General features: G+C 37.1%; 1 protein-coding gene across 2 annotated transcripts in view; it reads left to right on the top strand.

Moving 5' to 3' along the window:
- Positions 1–16,386, top strand: part of CTNNA3 (catenin alpha 3) — a 1,891,866-nt gene that overhangs the window by 457,012 nt on the left and 1,418,468 nt on the right. For both annotated transcript variants that reach the window (XM_069571817.1, XM_069571818.1), the window contains exon 6: positions 13,439–13,702. In XM_069571817.1, coding sequence (XP_069427918.1) covers positions 13,439–13,702 — 264 coding nt within the window. The remainder of the gene's footprint in view (positions 1–13,438; positions 13,703–16,386) is intronic.

The raw sequence follows: 16,386 nt of genomic DNA, 5'->3' as shown, positions 1-16,386 counted from the left end.
GATTACTGTAGAGAGCACTAACTTAACTTTCTAAAAACATGTTAAATATGGGACATCCTGCATGCATTCTGCTTAAGGTCTTGCTTCTTGCTAGGGAATGTAATTAGAAATTAGGTATTTTCAGAACAACCTGAGATACACAGCAATAAGCACTGAATGACACCCTTGCAAGTAAGTGCTAAAAACTGTCATCAACAGCTAGGCCAGAACACTTGGAAGAATAGTTCATAGGGAAATCTAGTTAGCCTAATTGGGAACATAATTAAAGAAGAATATTTCCATTCTAGAATGAGTGTAACTTAACTATTTACAGTTGTGATTTCCTCTTCAGAATTAGAAATTTTATCTCATGGAGGAGTAAATTATTTTAAGGCAGTGACCCTCAAAGTGTTCTGATGTCTTTAAAGTGGTGATAGATATTATTAATTAATTGGTCATTCTGTATACAAAGCCCGGGGAATGAAAGAATTAGGACAATATTTTGGCCCCAATAGGAACTCATAATTCAGTGAGAAACATAGATATGTCAATGAATAAATATAGCCAATGGTAATGGTTTAATACCAGTAATGCTGAAGAAGCTGAAGTTGAACGGTTCTATGAAGACCTATAAGACCTTTTAGAACTAACACCCAAAAAAGATGTCCTTTTCATTATAGGGGGCTGGAATGCAAAGGTAGGAAGTCAAGACACCTGGAGTAACAGGCAAATTTGGCCTTGGAATATGGAATGAAGCAGGACAAATGCTAATAGAGTTTTGCCAAGAGAACGCACTGGTCATAGCAAACACCCTCTTCCAACAACACAAGAGAAGACTACACATGGGCATCACCAGATGGTCAACACTGAAATCAGATTGATTATATTCTTTGCAGCCAACGATGGAGAAGCTCTATACAGTCAGCAAAAACAAGACTGGGAGCTGACTATGGCTCAGATCATGAACTCCTTATTGCCAAAGTCAGACTGAAATTGAAGAAAGTAGGGAAAACCACTAGACCATTCAGGTATGACCTAAATCAAATACCTTACGATTATACAGTGGAAGTGAGAAATAGATTTAAGGGCCTAGATCTGATAGATAGAGTGCCTGATGAACTATGGACTGATGTTCGTGACATTGCACAGGAGACAGGGATCAAGACCATCCCTGTGGAAGAGATGCAAAAAAGCAAAGTGGCTGTCTAGGGAGGCCTTATATAGCTGTGAAAAGAAGAGAAGCGAAAAGCAAAGGAGAAAAGGAAAGATATAAGCATCTGAATGCAGAGTTCCAAAGAAGCAAGAAGAGATAAGAAAGCCTTCCTCAGCAAGCATGCAAAGAAATAGAGGAAAACAACAGAATGGGAAAGACTAGAAATCTCTTCAGGAAAATTAGAGATACCAAGGGAACATTTCATGCAAAGATGGGCTCAATAACAGACAGAAATGGTATGGACCTAACAGAAGCAGAAGATATTAAGAAGAGGTGGCAAGAATACATGGAAGTACCATACAAAAAGATCTTCATGACCAAGATAATCACGATGGTATGATCACTCACCTAGAGCCAGACATCCTGGAATGTGAAGTCAAGTGGGCCTTAGAAAGCATCACTATGAACAAAGCTAGTGGATGCGATGGAATTCCAGTTGAGTTATTCCAAATCCTGAAAGATGATGCTGTCAAAGTGCTGCCTTCAATATGTCAGCAAATTTGGAAAACTCAGCAGTGGCCACAGGACTGGAAAAGGTCAGTTTTCATTCCAATCCCAAAGAAAGGCAATGCCAAAGAATGCTCAAACTACTGCAAAATTGTGCTCATCTCACACACTAGTAAAGTAATACACAAAATTCTCCAAGCCAGGCTTCAGCAATACGTGAACCGTGAACTTCCAGATGTTCAAGGTGATTTTAGAGAAGGCAGAGGAACCAGAGATCAAATTGCCAACATCTGCTGGATCATGGAAAAAGCAAGAGAGTTCCAGAAAAACATCTATTTCTGCTTTATTGATTATGCCAAAGCCTTTGACTGTGTGGATCACGATAAACTGTGGAAAATTCTGAAAGAGATGGGAGTACTAGACCACCAAACCTGCCTTTTGAGAAACCTGTATGCAGGTCAGGAAGCAACAGTTAGAACTGGACATGGTACAACAGACTGGTTCCAAATAGGAAAAGGAGTACGTCAAGGCTGTATATTGTCACCCTGCTTATTTAACTTCTATGCAGAGACATTGTGAGAAACTCTGGGCTGCAAGAAGCACAAGCTGAAATCAAGATTGCTGGGAGAAATATCAATCACCTCAGATATGCAGATGACACCACCCTTATGGCAGAAAGTGAAGAGGAACTAAAAAGCCTCTTGATGAAAGTGGAAGAGGAGAGTGAAAAAGTTGGCTTAAAGCTCAACATTCAGAAAACGAAGATCATGGCATCTGGTCCCATCACTTCATGGGAAATAGATGGGGAAAGAGTGGAAACAATGTCAGACTTCATTTTTTTGAGCTCCAAAATCACTGCAGATGGTGATTGCAGCCATGAAAGTAAAAGAATCCCAGGGATGGAGGAGCCTGGTGGGCTGCCATCTATGGGGTCGCACAGAGTCGGACACGACTGAAGCAACTTAACAGCAGCAGCAGCAACATATTAGTGCGATGTAAGTAGTGTTGGCACATGTGAGTGTGTCTGCAGATGACAGAATGTGAGAATCCAAATTATCTTGAAGGATAAATGGACACACAGCAGGATATATGAGGGGAGGCAGGGGCATAGTTCGTGCAAAGGCACCTGTGCAACCTCATGTGATTCTATGTGGCTGGAGAAAAGGGTTCCTGTGAGAGAAGTGGTATAAAGTGAAGTTAGAGAAGCTGGAGTCAGTTCATGCATGTCTATTATAAACCATATATAATTTATTGTGGTTGAATTAAAAGCCATTTGAAAATTTCAAGTTGGGGTGTGAGAATCATATTTGAAGTTTGGAGAGATTCCTTCTATTGTATCATAACAAAATATTGTATTAGCCAAAATGGTGTTTCTAATATTTCTGTGATTTTTTCTTTCCTTCCTATATCACACTTCTTCCATTTTCTCCCTAATCATTTTTTCTCTAGACTACTACTAGTAATGAGGATAAGAACAAAGGGTACTTATTGGAGAATTATTTGATAGGGAGAATAACAGATCTTACCTAATGATTGGAATGAGGGAATGGAAGAGTCAAGGATACTCCTTAAGTTTATTGTTAGTAAGTTGGGAATTGGGGTGCTTCAGTCTGAGAATGTTGAAGGAGAAATATATTTGGGAGTGTGCATAAGAAAAGCAATGGGTTCAGTTTTGGACATGTTTATTTTGAGATCCAACTTGAATTATTCTGCTGGAGCTCAGTAGAGAGGTCACTTCCTGCCAACCTAAAATTAGTATTCATTGTCATCTAAGAGGACAGAAGAGAAACGTTTAAGGAGGGAATATGGCCAATAGTTTTCCATAGCGTTTGCCACAGAGAGAGGTCATATAAGAAAATTCTGGAAAATATTTCACATTAAATTAGGTAACCTCATGAATACCTTGGAAGGTAGGAATTATCATCCCCACATTGTAGCTGAAGTAAGGTTAGTTATGACAATCAAAATCTCCTGCTATTGGAAATTTTTTGTGTTGGAATTGTAACCTCAAAACTCATGCTGTTTTCATTATGAGACAGACTTCCTGCCTTGGAGTTGCTCAGTATTTGCCTCACCTCATGTTTGGTAAACTCCTCAGGCCCAGGGATATGTATCATCCGTCTTTCCAATCTCTGCCAAGGTCAGATACACGTATGGTGTAAATATAAACCATGGAGGCTGCATTAGTAAGGTTTACACAAGCATCTGTGCTAGAATTTTAGAGTAGAGGTCAGATATTTTGTTGTTGTTGTTGTTGTTGTTGTTTGTTTGGCCAATTGGATTTGAATGGTTTTTAAATGGGCTAGATACTTGCTAGTGTATGAGAGCTTCACCACCTTCCATTGACTGACATCTGGGCTATTCATGCTTCACACTTAAAATAAGCACCTGAGTTTATAGATTCAGCTTTGCAGTCATACCTTGTAGCAGGTGTTTCAGGCCTGCTGAATTAAACTAAAAAGCCAAACAGGTTTTTGTTTTTTTTTTTAACCTCTGGGAAAAGCAACCATTAAGCTATGGTTACTAAGTTGCTATGTTTAGTTAGAGTTTTTCCTTTATCAAAGATAGATTAAAAAGGTCAAGAAGATACTTTTTACTCTTTCTTCAAATATGTTTTTGGCAAAATAAATAACCTTATCAATCACAGTTTAATTTATAGTGTTACAATTTTGGCCTGAGGTTTTCTTATCAGCCTTATTCTAAAATCGAGTTAAGGAATAAGTTTGTTATTTGAGTTGTATTTAGGTGTGACAATTATTTGTTAGGAAGGAATGCCTAAAATGTGTATTTTCTTTTGGGCCACTACAGAACCTACAGTCTGCCCTTAGACAGACTTTGTGAGAGATAATGAAGCTACTGACAATAACAACAACAAAAAATAATGTTGGGTAGAAAGAGCATTAATATAGGTGCCAATCCTCGATCTTATTCATAACTGGGCCATTAAATGAGAGAAAATAGTGTTTCCCTGTAGGAAGAATTACAGCTATTTAATAAATGTTGGCTTTACTAGAAACAATCAGTAATACCACATTTCATTAATTTAAAAAATAATAGTACTTTTTATATCTTCTCAAGGTATTCTTTGTGAAAGAATAACTGGAAACATATTAAGCAGGATAAACCACTCCATGAATGTAAAGTATTATTAACTAAGAAGTTACATCAATGTCCCTGGGCTTGGATCCCATTTATACTAAGTAACTCTATTCATTTTCTGAGATGCACCAGAATATTTGGAAAGCCATGATTTATTTCTCTCAAGTGAGTTACAGAAACTTATATAAGGAATTATAAAGATAATGATAATTATTGATCCTTGACTAGATATTAAAATTCAAGATAACTCTCAAAGGTACTAATTATCTATATGGGAAAAGTTTTCTGACTTGCGGATGTTTGAATTTTTATTAGATTAAGTGATAAAGTATACACACAAATGGAAGGGAAGCATGAAGCACAGCAAGCGGATCTTATTGAAGTAGCTCATTATGCTTTTCTGCTTATCCCTTTTACTATAATCATATGATAGATGACTTCAGATAATATTTATTTTTAGATATAAATTTGAGACAAATAATAGATTAATGCATACTATATTTCTTTCTGATGGATAGAAAATGAATGCAGTGCATTTCTGAACTTTATATTTACGTTTTCTTAACTGACACAATAGTCTGCATCAGAATTAAGTAATATTGCTTTCCTAGGAGGTTTCTTTGGAGTTTTAATATTCACTTTGGTGTATTTCAACTACTCAAGGTATGCATTAAGGCTCAGAGTCCATACCTTGGGGATATTTCAATACGATCATTATATAGTTTCTCAGTTTTCTATTTGAATTTGAAGAATTCTTTTATTTTCTTCTTCATTGATTTTATTCTATTAACATGAAATAGAAGATAAGAAATAAGAATAGAAAATCAGTGAAGGTCTTTCTCTGCTGCTTAATAATAGTTTGATTGTAAAATCTTCCGTTTTTTTATCTTTAGTTTTTCCTCAGAACCTTCTTTTTATCTCTGCAGTCTGTTCTTATTTCACCATTTTATATCCCTCAGCTCAGTTAACGCTGAGTATCCACTTCCTAATTTATGTTGGGGAAAAACATTTAAATTAGCAGATGTTTGCACCATTTTGATTTCTAATAGAACATGAAGGTGCCCAGTCCAGTGAAGCAGTTAGTAGGCAGCATCTTGGCAGAAAGAAGATGGGATAAAAGCCAACCAAGAGTGGAATCCAAATAGCAAAGTATCCAATTGACTTTTCTGCTGTATATCTCTTAGTCTTAAGAAAACAAAACTGCTCTTTATGAGCTCCCATCCCTTTACCACCAGAGTGGTTGTATCAGCTCCAGAAATTTCATTTAAACACCTGGAAAAGAAAAAATAATTTGCATGTAGTTCTGCTTTGTTGAGCAGGGTATCTGCTGAGCTATTCCACTTGGGCGGGGATGTAGCTTAGTAAGGAAGTTTTCTCTGATTCTTTGAAATGTGAGTTTGTTCAAGGGTGTATGGAATCAATTGCTGTGAAAATCCTTTAGCTTTGCCCTTTCTGATGGCCAAGTTATAGGAACTTTCCCTTCTTATTTTTGAACCATTTAGATTTTTTTTTCTTTTTAAAATGTAAGTCCTTAAATGGGTAGATGATATTTACAAATGTATTTCATATCCAACTTTTTCATCCTTCCCGTAATAGCATGGGAAATGTAACATAAGAGGTCTATATAGCTTTTTATACCAGTGAATATCTGCTTGGCTTTAGTTACACTTTTGTTTTGTATGAGTTTTGATAATAAATTTTTAAAATTGAAGTATAATATGCATTCATGAAATGTATAGCTTATATACATAAAGGCCAATTAATTTTTCAAGCTAAACATACCACCTCCAAGGTAACAAGTACCCAGAGCAAGACACTGAAAATTGCCAGAATTCAAATGATCCCTTATGCCCCTTTCTTGTCTCTAATCACTCTGAAAGAATAAACACTATACTGATTTCTAAAATTATAGATTAGCTTTGCTGAGTCTGAACTTTATATAGACAGACTCAAATAATATTAATATGTCTCTTTTATGTCTGGTATTTTCCTTCCATATTTTATATTGTGGCATGTAACTTCGTTTTGTTCATTCTTATCACTTTGGGTTGCTCCTAATTTGGGTCTATATGAAGAGTATTTCTTTGAACAATTTTATATGACTTTTAGTGAACATGAAAATATTTCCATAAATGTGTATCTTCTCCCAGGAGTGGAACAAAGTTGGCTTGTGGGAATGTACATATATATTAAACTTTACTAGACACTATCAGTTTTCCAAAGCAGTTGTATCAGTGATTTCACTAAAATTTGATGTAAAGATAAATATCATTTAATTGTACTCTTTAGCTTTTTGTAGAATTATCATGTGCAAGTTTGTCTAGACTCTCTGGATTATGTATATTTTCCATATATTTGTTTTCCTGAAATATCATATCCCAAGTTTCTTACCTTTTCTGAGTATAACTTCCTCTTTCTTATTTCTTATTTTTCTATTTGTTTCTTCAAAAATGATTAAGATCCTTATATGTGCCATGTACTGCTAGATAATGGATTAAAAAATAACTAAGCTATGTACTTGCATTCAAGGGAAGTGTAATGAAGTGAGGGAGACAGCGATATGAATAGATGTATTTTTTTTAAATTTTTTTAAATTTATTTTTTATTATTTTTTTTAATTTTAAAATCTTTAATTCTTACATGCGTTCCCAATCATGACCCCCCCTCCCACTTCCCTCCCCACATCATCTCTCTGGGTCATCCCCATGCACCGGCCCCAAGCATGCTGCACCCTATGTCAGACAATAGATGTATTTTTAATTGATTTCACTAGAATCTAAAATGCTTCTTCCTTGATCTGTTGTTTCTATATTTAGTAAAGAAGGTCATCAACAACTTGTAAAGTTCATTTATAATTTCGGTACTGTTATACCCCATACCAGCACTCTTATCTGGAAAATTCCATGGATGGAGGAGCCTGGTGGGCTGCTGTACATGGGGTCGCTAAGAGTCGGACATGACTGAGCGACTTCACTTTCACATATTGGAGAAGGAAATGGCAACCCACTCCAGTGTTCTTGCCTGGAGAATCCCAGGGACGGGGGAGCCTGGTGGACTGCTGTCTATGGGGTAACACAGAGTCGGACCCGACTGAAGCTACTTGGCTGCAGCAGCAGCAGCATAGTGTTGAAAAATCATGGGTAACGATAACCCTGTATGCAAGACAGCAAAAGAGACACAGATGTATATAACAGTCTTTTGGACTCTGTGGGAGAGGGCGAGGGTGGGATGATTTGGGAGAATGGCATTGAAACATGTATAATATCATATACGAAATGAATCACCAGTCCAGGTTTGATGCATGATACTGGATGCTTGGGGCTGGTGCACTGAGATGACCCAGAGGGATGGTACGGGGAGGGAGGTGGGAGGGGGGTTCAGGATGGGGAACACGTGTATACCTGTGGTGGATTCATGTTGATGTATGGCAAAACCAATACAATATTGTAAAGTAATTAACCTCCAATGAAGCAAACAGACCCTATATTTTTAGCTCCCTCATACAGAAGTCATACAGTCTTCCAAGTTGCTCTTTTTTTTTTTTAATTTTTTAATTCTTTTTTTAGAATATAGTGACCATAATTATCCACAGTATTGGGGGCCCTAAACTCTAAGATATGGATGTGTTTTTGCTTGCTTCTTTGTTATTTTTGAGATTTCAATATCTTTTGGTGTCCTTTTTGTTAATTTACAATATGTATTTAGCTTTTGGGGCTAGCACAGAAAACTTTCAGTTTTATATCTTCAAGAAACAACTTATGATTACTCCCAGGTTTTCCTTTTTGTAACATTTATCCTGGTGAAGGCCCTGTAACTTCCACGCACACATGACTTTAGCTCCCAGCTATAAGCTACTGAATCACAGATCTCTATTTCTTGTTCAATTCTCAATCCATGTATAGTATATTTTTATTTGGATATTATGCTGGCATCTCACATTTGGCAGATAACACCTTACTCTTTCAAATGCATTATTCATCCCATATTCTCCATCTTAGTGAATGCATCCTGAGGCACACAATGGTTAAAATAATTTTCTAGATGCTTCTAGATCCCTCCATTCCTCTTCCCCATCTAAGTATCACAAAGTCTTACCATTTTTTCCCTCATAAATATTTCTGGACCCATCCTACGACAGGCTAGCAATAGTGTTCAGCATTTAGGCCCTCATTGTCTCTTGCTTGCATTATTGCCCGGGCTCCCCGACTGAAGTTTCATTCTCTCTGGTCCCTAAATGGTCACTGCTAGAGCAATCTTTGAAGAACCCGCATCTGAGCTTGTTGCACTCACAGCTCTTCAGCATGGCATCTGCTTGCCTTTCTAGAGGGATTCATCACCGTTCTTGCTCAGCGTCCCTATACTTGTAGTGCTACTTGCAGAAGCATGCATGCTCCTTGCTCTGTTATGCCTCAGGCCTTTGCACATGCTGTTTTCTCCACACTGTTCACAGGAATAATTTTTACTCACTGTTTAAGAGTCATCTCCTCTGACAAATTTTCTTCAGTTCCCCTCAAGCTGAAGAACTTTCCTCTATGCTATCAATAACTCTATTTTAACTCCCATGTAAATTTTTTGTTTTCCCCTTCTGATCTGTAAGCGCTTTATCTTGCTTGCTTAACATTTAGCACACTGCCTGATATGTATGTGGGGGGGGGGGCTCAACAATACTGTTGAATGAACAGTTGAATTAATTAACTGATAGCTTAGAGCCCTCCGTTTTTATACTTTATGATCTTTAAAATCCCTAAATATATTTTGTTCTCTTGCCAGGGTTAAAACTCATATGTTGCTTCTCTACCCACTTGCACAGACTTGTAAGATCTTCTTTTTAAGTCCCATCTGTGTATTTCTTCATCAGCTGGAAGCATTTAATGTCTCCTTAACTTGGAAATCTCATGTAAGCTTTTTCTTCTGGAGCATTAAAAAAGATATTAAATAAGTACCAGTCCTCAAGATGCAGTTCTTTACAGTTCTTCATCCAGAGAAATCCCTAATTGACCCTACCATTTAATTCCTATTTTGACCTGGTTTTAAATTTAAGCATAAATAGACAACTTATGAACCTTTCATGTGATCATTAAAACAAAAGAACTACAACTTTTGTTTAGAAGTGTGACATTCGTTAGCTGTCCTTTTAGTTGTGTGCTTATTTACTACATTAAATTTATCCTTTGGGATGTCTTTTAGGAGAAATAACCTTGTCTTCTCAATTTTTTCTTTCTTAAACTCTGTAGCCTGCCTTCTTTTCCTACCTGCTGCCATAATATATTTTTGTTACATTCGCTGAACTTTTCTCACAAGCTTTGTTGGCTTGCTATTTAGGCTATCAGTGCTCATTAAGAATTCTATGGCAAAACCAATACAGTACTGTAAAGTAAAATAAAAAAAATAAATTTCACAGAAAAACAATAAACAAATGAAAGTCTCAAAAAAATTTCTGAAATAGCTTTGGGCAGAAATAACAAAGTATAGGCTCAAAAGCTAAAATATATTACAATTTTTAAAACTTCAAAGTTCCTAGAGCATAAAGGTTAGCACAATTAACAGTAATATATATATATATGTATATATAGCTACTTTCAGAGTAAAAGGAATAATGTTTTAACTTTATCCTTCTTTATAATAATACATGTTCACCGACTTTCATCTTCCAGAAACTACCTAAACATTGACCTTGTCATTCTAAATAGAGAAGTATAATGTGTAGGTCATTTCAGAGGAAGTTATATAGTTATAGCTATACTGTAATATGCAGAGAATTTTCTTCAGTTCTTTCTGAATATTTATACATAGTGTCATTATTCCTTGGAGGAGTGTACATCCTTTTTAAACATTAAATTATTTTTCCTCAAAGTCACATTGAGATAAATGTAGATAAAGAATCCACCTGCAAATGTAGGAGAAGCAAGGGTTCAATCCCTGGGTTGGGAAGATTCCCTGGAGTAGGAAATGCAACCCATTCCAGTATTCTTGCAGAAAGTTCCTTAGACAGAGGAACCAGGCAGGCTACAGTTCTTGGGGCTGCAAATAACTGGACATGACTGAATGACTGAGCACACACACACACACACACACACAGTTGTACAAAACTGTTGGGAATATGAAAATCACTAAGACTATTACAGAATTAAAACAGTGCCCCAAGTTTGATAAGTTTTAGGAATAAAATATTTTTGAACTTTTTCTGTAATTCTCTACTACTTTACAAGCGTATTCCAATTCTGTTATGCTACTTACTGAATCCCCTTACCGGGCTGGCAGGAGTACAATTATCCTCATTTTTACAGATGGAAACACACACACTAAAAAGTAGACTTGCCCAGCTTGGAGTACTAACGACGGAGCTGAAACTAGAACCCAGACCAGAAATCTAGAGGGGAAATCACAGCAAGTCGAGAAAGTCATGCAGTGTCTTTTCTGGGGTAATTCATGAGTATGAACACTGAGTTGACAGCTACTTCTAACTGTCCTCCCCGCATCTTGTAACAAAGTTAATCTCTCTCAAAGCCCACCTGAAGTAGCAGCCAGCCTTTATTTTCAGAAAGGAAGGAGCTAAAAGTTGTGCAGCCATTTATTAGCCTCAGGCAGCATTATTCAAAGGTAGCAGAGTCTTGTGAATTAGTCATGGGGTTTGCAATCAGAAGATTTAAGTTTACCTCTCCGTTCTTCTGCCAGCTTTTTAATCTCCTGATAATAAATACCTGTTTGGTTAAAATGGGGCTGATAACACCAGCCTAGCTGCCTCAAGGGGTGTTGTGATGATCAGTGAGATACTATCCAGAAACACTTTATAAACTATAAGTCATTGTATAACACAAGTCCTCATCCTTGTATAATAGCAAGTGAGAGAAATCCTTTCCCTGCAAGAAGCTGTTAAGATCATGTCTTAGCAGTCAGACTGACTTGTGTTACAATGCAAGAAATGCTACATTTAGCTCAGTCATTTGGCCCAGAGACCCATCCCATACCTAACTTTCTGAAAGAAAATTTGGGGATATGTCAGATAAAAATTAAATGTATCACTTATGATTTTTTCTACCCCTAATTCTGAGTTTCCAAACTTTTTAAAGGTATTACTACATTTGAGGCAATAAATACAAATCACTGTGCAACAAATCAGGGAAAGTTAATGCGTAAGATCCTGGAGACATCACTCTTGCAGGAAGCCAGTTTTCTCATTTTTAAAAAGAGGAATAATACGCGCCATAAGTTTTTATAAGTATTACATGAGATATTATGTGTGGAATGCATAAATTATTGTTCAGTTCACTTCAGTTAGTTTTCTTTAAAGTACACTTTTTATTTTATGTTAATAATTTTAGATTTCTGGGAAAGTTGCAAAGATAATACAGAAATTTCTGATCTACTCTTCTGATTTCCTCCACTGTTAATGTCTTACATTTGCCACAATGAGCAAACATTGATACATTACTGTTAACTGAACTCTGGACTTTCTTTGGAATTCATTAATTTTTCCGTTGATGTCTTCTTTCTGCTCCAGGATCTGATCCAGGGCTCTATGTTGCATTCAGTTGTCATGTCTCTCCAGCTTCCTCTGCTCTGTGATAGTTCATCAGTCTGTCCCTTTGTTTTCTGTGACCTTAATCAAGGAATACTGTTCAGATATCATGTAGGATTTTCCCCAATCTGGTTTTGTTTGCTGTTGTTTTTTCATGATTAGATTGAGACTATGGGCTTTGGAGAGAATTCCGGGCAGGTGAAGTACTCATCTTGTCACAATATATCAAGAATCACCCGATGTCCTTGTGACATCATTGATAATGTCAACGTTCATCTCTTGGCTAAGGTAGTACTTGCCAGAGATTTTTCCTGTAGGTTTGAGCTGGTTTTGATCCACTATCACTTACATGAGACTTTCTCTTTCCTCTCCTCCCACTGTTTGAAATGCTTTTTATTTATATTTATTGCAAATGTCATCTCTGAGGAATTCTCTCCTCTGACCACCCAAGCTAAACCAGCTTCTCTCCTCGTCAGTTGCTGACACTCACTTTTGTGTTTTCTTGATAGAATTTGTCATTACCTGAGATTGTCTTATGTATTTGTTTACATAGTGTATCATTTGCTTTCGGTCCCCTTTCCCTCAAACAAGAATATAAGCCTCAGGAGAACAAGGTCCCTCTAGGATTGTTCCCTTCTGTGCACAGTTAAGCACAAGGGCTAGCGTATACTAAATGCTCAATAACTATATGTTGGATAAATGTTGAAGAAAGAAATATCCAAGATTAATTTATTAGCAAGTATTTCTGAAAAAGAATGAAAGATAGCTGAATGGTGGGAGGTTTAATTTAGCATGCTTAACTGGTTTAGTTTTAACAAAAACATTAAATGGGATCATCATGTGTATGCAAATAGGTAATCAGCATCCTTGGAATTGAAGCTCTCTTATAATTCAGTTAATAATGGGAATGCCAGAGTACTTTTCTGACATAACTATATGATTGACACACGTAAAAGTTAGTAATTGCACATCTGCACAATTGTGACCTTTATTTGCTAATTGGCTCAGCTTTGTAGAACTTTTAACAGATTCAAGAGTGTAGAAATAATTTATGCCCTTAAGTTTAACTTATAGTTATGACTTCCTAGGATCTATTATCTTTTTGTTTATATTGGCAGAAAAATGGAGCTTCTTTGTATAAATCTTTCTTCCATAACCTCTCTTTTCATTTCTCTCCTCAGGACCTAAAATCTCCAAATCAGAGGGATGAAATTGCAGGTGCCCGGGCCTCACTGAAGGAGAACTCCCCCATACTGCATTCAATTTGTTCAGCTTGTTTGGAACATTCTGATGTTGCATCCCTTAAAGCTAGCAAGGACACCGTTTGTGGAGAAATTCAGAATGCTCTCAATGTAATTTCAAATGCTTCACAGGGCATCCAGAACATGTCAGCCCCACCAGAGCCTCAGGCAGCAACACTGGGCAGTGCTCTTGATGAGCTTGAGGTAAGTTGAGAGAAAATTAAAATGTGATTTGATATACCAGTAAGAAAATAATTAAATGTGTGTGTTTTAAGATGCTTGGGTTGAAGTTCAGAGTATGAGTAAATAAAAATCCTACTCAGTCTCAATCATTGTTTGTGTTTTCCAATGAATTGATTAGCAGGTAGATATTCTACCGGTAAGGAGAAGGAAATGGCAACCCACTCCAGTATTCTTGCCTAGAGAATCCTGTGGACCGAGGAGCCTAGTGGGCTGCCGTCTATGGGGTCACACAGAGTTGGACACGACTGAAGCGACTTAGCAGCAGCGCGGCAGCATTCTACCAGTGGGTTTCCTGGGTGGCTCAGTGGTAAAGAATCTGCCTGCAATGCAGGAGACATAGGTTCAATCCCTGGGTCGAGAAGATCCTCTGAAGTAGGAAATGCCAACCCATTCCAGTATTCTTGCTTGGGAAATTCCTTGGACAGAAGAGCCTGGAGGAGTACAGTCCATGGGGTCGCAAAAGAGGCGACATGACCGAGTGACTAAACAACAGCCGCATTCTATCAGTAGACTTCTGATGCCTTTACATCTCTTCCAAGGATGTCAATGTAGTTAAATCGTGATTGTTAATTATATTGACATGACTTTATTTTACATAGATCAGTTTATGAAATATAGAATTTATTCATTCCGTGAGTACTTATTATTGAACTGTTCTTTCTGTTTGGGGGTATAACTGAGCACTGCTCTCACGACCTCTTTACATTTTAGTCTGGACTAGGGTGGCTAGTGACTATTAGAGCTAAATTTTGTAAGAAGAGCCCGCTGGATTTGACAATTCAAATTATTTGTAGGGTGTGAGAGAAAGGGAAGAGTCATGGCTGGTGTTGCAGTTTAGATCCTCTCGAAGCACACACTAGACAGAGTCTGGGATACAAGGTGTTAGGAATTAATGTCTATGAAGGAAGAGGAAGGGAACAGGACTGAGTAGAGGAAGAAGTCTACCTGTGAGCTGGACCTCCAAAGTTGAACCAGTGAGCAGGGAGCTCTGACAAGCATCTTAACCTCAAGTGTATCTTGTTGGGCAAAAATAGTCGGGCCTCTTTCAGTCGCTGGAGGCAGGTCACCCTGCCCTGGAAAGGGTTTGACCCGCAGACATGGGGAGTGGGGACAACCTCTCTGCAGGTGGGGCAGATCCTGAAGAAACTGGCAGCCAGGGGCATTTGTTGGCCTTACTCTCCACAGCTAGGCAGCAAGTCCTACCTGGAAGGGAGATGTGGGCGGTACATCTCTGTTCCTACCACAGATAATTACAAAGTTTTCGTTGTTGTTGTTTGTTTACTTTTTGGCTTGAGCAATTGCATGACTTTTTATTGACTATGATGGGGAAGAAATGGGTGAGTCAGTTTTGAGAGGAAGATCAGCAACTTAGTTTTCAAAATGTTGAGCTCTTTCTCAGACATTCCAGTATATGTCAAAGATCATTGGATATCCAAGTCAGATATGTACTTGTTTAATGGAAGACAATTCTATATAATGCTTAAAGATAAGGGTTCAGGAGACCAAATGCCTGGGTTCCTATCCCAGGTGTGGTGGTTGCTGCCCATGCAATCTTAAGTAAACTATTTTATTCAACTCTTAATTTTCTAATTTTCTCACCTATAAATTGAAAATAATAATAATTGGACCTATATCTTAGTGTTGTCTGACTCAGTGAATAATAATACATGTAAAAATGCTCATAGCAGTGACTGGCATATAGTGAGTTCTCAGTAGATTTTAGCTTTCATTATTAGTGGCAGAGGTGACTATTTGGCAGCAGATACTTCCATAATGAAAAAAAAATAAAGCACAATTAAAATTATTAAAGTTTTACTGATAACTTAAAAAAAGCACACAGCCTATAATTCTTGTGTTGTTCTTAACATTATTACTTTCACAATAAACTTATTAGATATATAATTCATTTAAGTTTAAAATAACCTTTCCATATGCTTTAACTTTAGTCACACATCTTAAACAGGCATTTTCATTTCTAATCTAATATGATTAAATTCCTAATTATTAGCATCAATGAAATAATCTATTAAGTTCCCAATTATTACCATTTATGTGAAAATTTTAGGACCTCTTTGTCTAGATTAGGTGGAAAAATAATGATGATTCTTTAATAATACCCAATCATCTAAATGTTTGCCCTGTGTAATGAGTACTTGGAAAACTTGTCTATTAGATGAGTGTTTTATCTTCACAATAAGATTGAAAAATACCCTGCAGGCAAGATTATGTTTTTAACTAATTTTATACCAGTGATACTAGCAGAACATTAGAACTCCCATGGAACAATATGTAGCATTTTTTGATAGCTAAACATCTAACATAAATTTATCACTTGTTACAAGTGTCCATTATAAGTGGGGGCTTCCCAGGTGGCTTAGTGGTAAAGAATCTTCCTGCAATGTAGGAGATGTGGGTTCACTCCCTAGGTCAAGAAGATCTCCTGGGGAAGAAGATGGCAACCAATTTCAGTATTCTTGCCTGGAAAATCCTATGAACAGAGGAGCTGGCAGGCTACAGTCCATGGGGTTACAAAGGGTTGGACTCAACTTACCCACTAAGTAACAACAAACCATAGAAGTGGGTTTTTTTGTTGGTGGTGGTGTTATTGTTTTACAGAAAATAAAACAGATTTATATAAGGTTTTT

Source organism: Ovis canadensis, chromosome 25 (assembly GCF_042477335.2).
Source record: "Ovis canadensis isolate MfBH-ARS-UI-01 breed Bighorn chromosome 25, ARS-UI_OviCan_v2, whole genome shotgun sequence".
Taxonomy (NCBI): Eukaryota; Metazoa; Chordata; class Mammalia; order Artiodactyla; family Bovidae; genus Ovis; species Ovis canadensis.
This window is presented reverse-complemented; position numbering and strand designations above follow the sequence as displayed.